Source organism: Rhinopithecus bieti, unplaced genomic scaffold, assembly GCF_001698545.2.
Source record: "Rhinopithecus bieti isolate Rb0 unplaced genomic scaffold, ASM169854v2 scaffold_51154, whole genome shotgun sequence".
Taxonomy (NCBI): Eukaryota; Metazoa; Chordata; class Mammalia; order Primates; family Cercopithecidae; genus Rhinopithecus; species Rhinopithecus bieti.
In genome coordinates, this window is record NW_016820246.1 from 351,431 (window position 1) to 358,391 (window position 6,961).

Sequence of the window (6,961 nt, forward strand, 5' to 3'; positions counted from 1 at the left end):
TTTTTTTGGAGACAAAGTCTCGCTCTGTTACCCAGGCTGGAGTGCAATGGTGCGATCTCAGTTCACTGCAACCTCCACCTCCTGGGCTCAAGCAATTCTCCTGCTTCAGCCTCCTGCGTAGCTGGGACCACAGGCATGTGCCACCATGTCTGGTTCATTTTTGTATTTTTTGTAGAGACAGGTTCACCATGTTGGCCAGGCTGGTCTTGAACTCCTGACCTCAAGTGATCCTCCTGCCTTGACCTCCTAAAGTGCTGTGATTACAGGCGTGAGCCACCATGCCAGCCATGTTTTATATTTAAATAACAGGCTGGGTAATTACCTGCCACTAACATTGGGAAGAAACTATCTTCAGTTTTTAAGATGTCATATTTCTAGGAGCCACATGAAAATTCTGTAAGATTAGACTGTTTTTAGCTGTATTTTTTATTATGTGAATATAAACTTGTAATACCTATTCTAGGGTTCAAAAATTTTTTTAAACTCTTTATTTTGAAATAATTTTAAACTTGCAGAAAAGGTACAAAAACAGTATAAGAACTCCTGGCTACCCTTCACACATATTTAGCAGTTTTTAACATTTTGTCACATTTGCTTTTTCACTCTATATATGTGTATAATTTTAACTTCTGAACCGTATGAGAGACATCATGCTCCTATCCCCTAGATCCTTTAGCGTGTAATTCCTAAGAACAAGGACATTCTCTGATGTAGTGTATTACAATGATCAAAATCAGGAAACTTAACATTGACACAATACTATTATCTGAGTTACTATTTATGTTCAAATTTTGACAGTTGTCCCAGTAATATACTTTACAAGGACGTCCCTTTCTCTCCCTGGACCATAATTTAATTTTTAAAATTTTGACATACCTTCAATTAGTGTTCTCTTTTGTCAGTTTTCTTTTCTCTTAAAAAAAGCTTAACAGAAATCACTGAGGTTTTAAATTACTGATTTCTTTTTAATAAAAGCCTTTCAGGAAGAATGTGTGATCACCAATTTTGGCAGTTGTGTGATCTGCATGAACCATCAGGGTGGGAGAGAGTTAGAAATTAGAATAGGTACTGATATTGTCACCTGATTGTGGAGGAGTCACAACTTTTTCTGAACCTTGATGTGTTCACTGTGATATGGGCTTGATATGTGCTTTCCTATTGCATTGTGTATATAACAAGTTTCTTTGGAACTTACTAACACAAAAAATACAGTTAGGATGCTGACTTTTAGGATTCCAAACCTGGTTCCGTCAAATGATGACCATTTCTATTATGATGAGGAAGAGTGAAAAAGGGATTTAAGGATTAAGAAGCTCTCTTTGTCATATTTATCTTTAGATAATAACGATGTGATACAGAACATTGTGTGCAAAAAGAACTGAGGTATAAATTTGAGGATTACCTCCATGTAAGTGATGATAGAACTTACTTATATTAAAGTAGCAAAATCTCACAGAACATTGTAGAATGAACAGTGTTAGTGGTTCTAGACTAAGCCTTAGGTGGCACCCACATATAGCAGGAAATTGTAATTTATAAGTATTTCTAGATTTATCAGTATAGTATAGCTCAGGCAATTCTCTTTCCTAACATTGAAATTTTGAAAACAATCACAGCATAAATGAACTAAAACAAATAATAAAAGTCACATTATTTACTTTTTCTTTTCCTTTTCCTTTTTTTTCTTTTTTCTTTTCTTTTTTTGAGACAGAGTCTCGGTCTGACACCTAGGCTGTGGAATACAGTGGCACAATCTTGGCTTACTGCAACCTCTGCCTCCCAGGTTCAAATGATTCTCCTGCCTCAGCCTCCTGAGTAGCTGGGACTACAGGCATGCACCACCACACTCGGCTAATTTTTGTATTTTTAGTAGAGAGAGGGTTTCACCATGTTGGCCAGGATGGTCTCGATCTCCTGACCTCATGATCCACCTGCCTTGGCCTCCCACCTTGCTGGGATTACGGGCAAGAGCCACCATGGCCAGCCTACTTTTTCAGTCTCTTAGGCAGATAATTCAGTTTTCTTTGTGTGAAAATATCTTTGACTAAATTGTGTTGCTTTTAATTTTTTGTTTTAGCAGCCAACTCTTCCTGCCAAATAAATAGAGTCATCAGTCATCCTACTCTTCCGATCAGCATCACTGCTCATGAAGACAGGCACATCAAATTCTATGATAACAATACAGGTAAGAACTTACTAAGAATTGATTTTTATTAAAGAAAAAAAAAATCCCTACCACAAGTAGACTAATTTTGGTGTTTGTTGGTGGTTTCGTAGTCAGGGAATAGGCACTGAAACACAAATACTCTCCCGGCTTGGTTTCTCTTCATTCCATCCAAATCTGCTAAGACTAGTACAGAATCATTTTGGTTTATTTACTAGTGAGCAGATGCTATATGTAGGCTTTAGAGCCAAGGTTATCACTAGGGACACCAGGAAAATTCACTCAAATACCAATAAAATGATCTGTTGCTGTGATCTGTTGTAGTAGTATATATTGGGGAAAAGTAGAAATATTGGAAATAGAGGCATATGGTCATTATGTTGTTCAGTTATTGAATAGCATTATTCAATATTCAATTATTCTGTTATCAAATAGACTTTTTTAGTGTTGCAGATGGAAAACCTCCAGGTCATTGTATTCGTTTTTCCATGGACTAATATTTTCTGTGTTATAAAACTGACTAGTTGGTCCTCATTGATTTGAATTGTGCATGGAGACTTGCCCAAGTTTTATTTTACTACATTTCACCAGTATAAAGGAAATTTAGGAAGCGTTGTGCTGGGAGGAAAGCACCCTATATTAGCTGCCATATTTATCTAAGTATCTGCCTTTAACATGTTGACTTTTGGTGACTTTGTTTAGCTACTGGTAATGAATATTTAATATTTAAAATTTTTTTCTATATGTTGTATCCACCAAAATTATGGCCACGTTTTCTTTCTGTCCCTTTTTCCTTGCCTCATTGTTTTCTCTCTGTGAATTTGAATTCTGTGTTTCCGCAACTCATAAGTTGCCAGTAGCTAAAGAATGCAAAGTAGGTGATTAATAATGTCTACGTTCTAATTAACAAATGTGGCTTAAGGAGTGTGTGTAGAAATTACTTACTTCCATATTGTGGCTTAAAAGACAAAAGTGTAATCTAAAATTTGAGCTTTTTTGGTTTTCCGTATCATTGCCATGACTAGAGGCAAGAGGGGAGACGTGTTGTTTTAGTTGATGGGAAAAGCTGTTCATACAGTAAGCACACAGAGAGGGATGACTGGAGAAACCAGCATGACATGGTAACTGGCATATATTGACGATGAGGAAAGGCATTAATAAGGAATATCCATCTCTTTTTCCGAAGGCAAACTGATCCACTCAATGGTAGCCCACCTAGAAGCTGTTACAAGTTTAGCAGTTGATCCTAATGGCCTTTACTTGATGTCTGGCAGTAAGTACCTCAACTATGGATTATTTATTTGTCCTTACCATTTTCATGTTAATGTAATTTTTCCTTTCAATTTTTTTGGGGTATAGGTCATGACTGTTCAATACGTTTATGGAATCTAGAAAGTAAGACGTGTATCCAAGAATTCACAGCTCATCGAAAAAAGTTTGAAGAATCGATTCATGATGTAGCTTTCCACCCATCCAAATGCTATATAGCCAGTGCTGGAGCTGATGCACTGGCTAAAGTCTTTGTATGACGCAATGCATCATCTTCACCTTCTAGCTGTTTATAAGTAATCAGCTGCACAAAAGAGATACAGAAGACGAGGGCAAGAATCAACTCGTCCTGCCCTTTTGTTCTGCTGAAGGAGCACAGAGAACATTTGTTGAAGTATAGTTTTGCGATTCATATACTGTTTTCTAAAACTAAGGTTTGTTCAGGTTGCTGCAAGCTCAGCTGAATCTGTGAGCCTGAGGTCTGTTTCAAATTTCCCCCTCATAGGCGTCTTTATTTCTGAGGTTGTTCTAATTCGCTAGGCAGGCCTGAGCGAATACAAGTTTAGCTTGTCCCTGTTGAGTAAGTAGGGCATGCTACAATGGATAATTAAAAAGCTTGATAACTGGGACTGAATAGAAGAAAACGGGAAAGTTAGACCAAGTTCTCCCCTGCGAAATCTTATTAAACACATTAAATAGTCAAAATAGTAATCTTTATCATATCTGCCTTATTAACCCCTTTGTGTATAATGACCACGCAGTGTTAAGCTGAGTTTTTAATTTGGCTCTCCTTTCAACTGTTCACATAAAGCACCTGGCAAAGTGTTTTACCTGTTAGGGGGAGAAAAATGCAATAATATGTTAAATATATTATTATTCAGAAATGCTAAACAAATAGTTTGCAAGCAGATTTCTATATTGTATTACAGTTTTGAAAATAGATTTGGTATCATTCTGAAGTTTAGCTATCAAGCATTCACCATTGTGAAGAATAGTTGATTGACTCTGCTTTTACTAACAGATTTAACTTATTCAGGTTTGAAATTCTGTTTATTTTTAAGGGTAAACAGGGCATATCTCTTTAATAATTTCTATTTAAAATTCACTTTATTCATGTGACATTTATAGTACCAGAGTGATTATTTCATACCAATGAAATCTTACTTTTCAGTGACTGAAAAGATAGAAGTTATTTGCTAATAGTCATTTATCAGCACCCACCTAATCATGCTTCAGATGATCTGTGCTCTTTTTTCTTTGTCATATTCAAGTTATCTGACATCTACCAAGAATAGTTCATAATTATTAAGAGTCCAAAGAGTATGGTTAACTTCACGCAGCTGCTTTTGCAGAAGTACTAATAAAAACAAATGTTTTGTACCCAAAAGTCCTCTATTAATCTCTCTAAGAAGAATCTCCTGGAAATCTGGATGAAAGAGTTTAATGCCAAATATTGGCTAAAAAGTTCTGTCTTTCTCCCTATTCCTCCCCCGTTGTTTAATTGAGATAATACATGTTTTAATGGGCAGTTTATCTGTATTGTTTCTAGGGAAATCCACACCTTAAAAGGCCAGGCTTCCCCAGCCCAACTTACCTGTGACCCACCTACATGTGGTCAGCTTTTGGGATTCTGAGGACCCCGCTATCTAGACCTAGTCCTCTGTCATACCTTATTTCTGTAGCCGTTATGTCTCTCTTCATACTCTTTCTTCTTTGTCCCCAATGACAGAGACCAATCTAGAAATTAGAAATAAATTATTACTGTCCAACTTGCCACCAAAAATATAGACTCTTAGATTTTAAAAATATTAAATCTATAAATATTTTAACCAGTTAAAACAATTTCTACATATTCCATTCCCCACATTTTCCATCATCACAACAATGATGCTTCTCATGATATGTACATCTTCTTCAGAAAGTATTCTGGTGGTGATGTGGCTAATGATTGACAGTATTTTTGTAAAATTTCTGCTTGTTTGCCTCTGGAATTCTGCATTATACAGGCAGATTTTCTTTAAAGCTAAAGACCTGTGCTAAATTTGCATGATTTTCATACAGATAGGCTGTAGTATTTTAATACAGCTACCTTTTCATTGCATCTTTGTGCTTTGGTTAACAGGCAAGCTCAAGAGACTCCATTGTGTACTTAAATGAATTGACCTACACATGGGCTATCAGGTGAATACTTACATTTCCATGCAGATACAGAATTCCATATTATGTTCAGTAAATTTGTTTTGGTTCTTCACAGTGAAGAAAGAATGTTTCTAACCCAACATTTGTAGAAGGATACTGGAAAATTCCTTCGAGGAAGGAAGGAAGGAAGTTGCCATTACTTGGTGTGTTTATGATGGATGACCATAAAGCTATTGTTCTATCAGTTATTGTTTTAATTACCTTCTAAGATCTTCAGTACCTGCTTTACTAATGTCACTGAAATTCTAAAAACCAAGACATTCTTCCCCTGTTCATTTTATGCTTCATGGTTGAAATTTTTCTGTCAGTGAGTGGAAAATAACCATGAGATACATTGACTGTAGTGCAAATGGAACTGTTGAAAGTTCCTTAGAAAGCCAGTGCTGTGGCATTGGAGACTACAGAGAGAGTCTTCTCTACCAGCAGTGCATGATCTCAGCCTAGAAATGAGCCAAAGCTGTCTTCCAACCAGAGTAGCATATACATGTGTCTGACTTTTCCCCTAGCCTGTTAAACATTCAATGAAAATTCACAGAATGAACAAATTCAATGTTTAAGCAGCCATTGAAATGCTTTCGTAGAGCTTCATTTGTAAATATCTTGTTTGAAATGTATTGGAATAGTATGAAAATTAGCAGGAGGTTTGGATCCCCCTGCCTTATTTTCATATGCTATGGATACATCTCTGGGAGCTTGCAGCACCCTTCTCAAAACTCAGCTGTCATATGGAGCTCATTTGCTACTCAAACCATAGACAGATTATTTAACAGAAGTGATATAATGACCTTCAGTATTTTTCTATTGAACAAGTTTAACAACTTTTGCCATTAAACAAATACTTAGTTATGCAAAGTATTTAGCTTTTATAATCATTTTAGTTATGACTAAAAGGGGGGAAATTGAGCTGCATCACTGATGATGAACTTTGTGAGAAATTTTTTTTTAATCTGACTTTCATTCCTTCAATATTCTTGCTATAAATTTCTTTTGGAGATAATGATGAAGATTTATTCTGAAAATGTCTAAATGTATGTATATTTTATAATATAATATTATATATATTGTAAGAATATATATAATAATATAAACTATATATATATATATATAACATAAGTGCATTTTACTGTTTTGTAAATTTCATTTTTGGAAGTAGTATACACAGCAGATAATGAATGAGATGATGAGTGGTTGTGCTGTTTGCTTTTGCAGTATAATATATAGTTTCATACCATGTAAATTACTGTATATAACAATATCATTATAGGCTAGCATAGACCTTAGTTTTAAAGACATGTCATTCTAGTGTATTATAAATACTGAATGTAGAGA

The 6,961-nt window shown here is 35.5% G+C and overlaps 1 protein-coding gene across 1 annotated transcript in view; it reads left to right on the forward strand.

The window, feature by feature from the left end:
* Window positions 1-6,487, forward strand: part of STRN (striatin) — a 138,813-nt gene extending 132,326 nt beyond the window's left edge. The window contains exons 17-19 of the mRNA XM_017859689.1: window positions 2,078-2,185; window positions 3,351-3,437; window positions 3,524-6,487. Coding sequence (XP_017715178.1) covers window positions 2,078-2,185; window positions 3,351-3,437; window positions 3,524-3,693 — 365 coding nt within the window. The 3' untranslated portion in view covers window positions 3,694-6,487. The remainder of the gene's footprint in view (window positions 1-2,077; window positions 2,186-3,350; window positions 3,438-3,523) is intronic.
* Window positions 6,488-6,961: the final 474 nt, after the last annotated feature.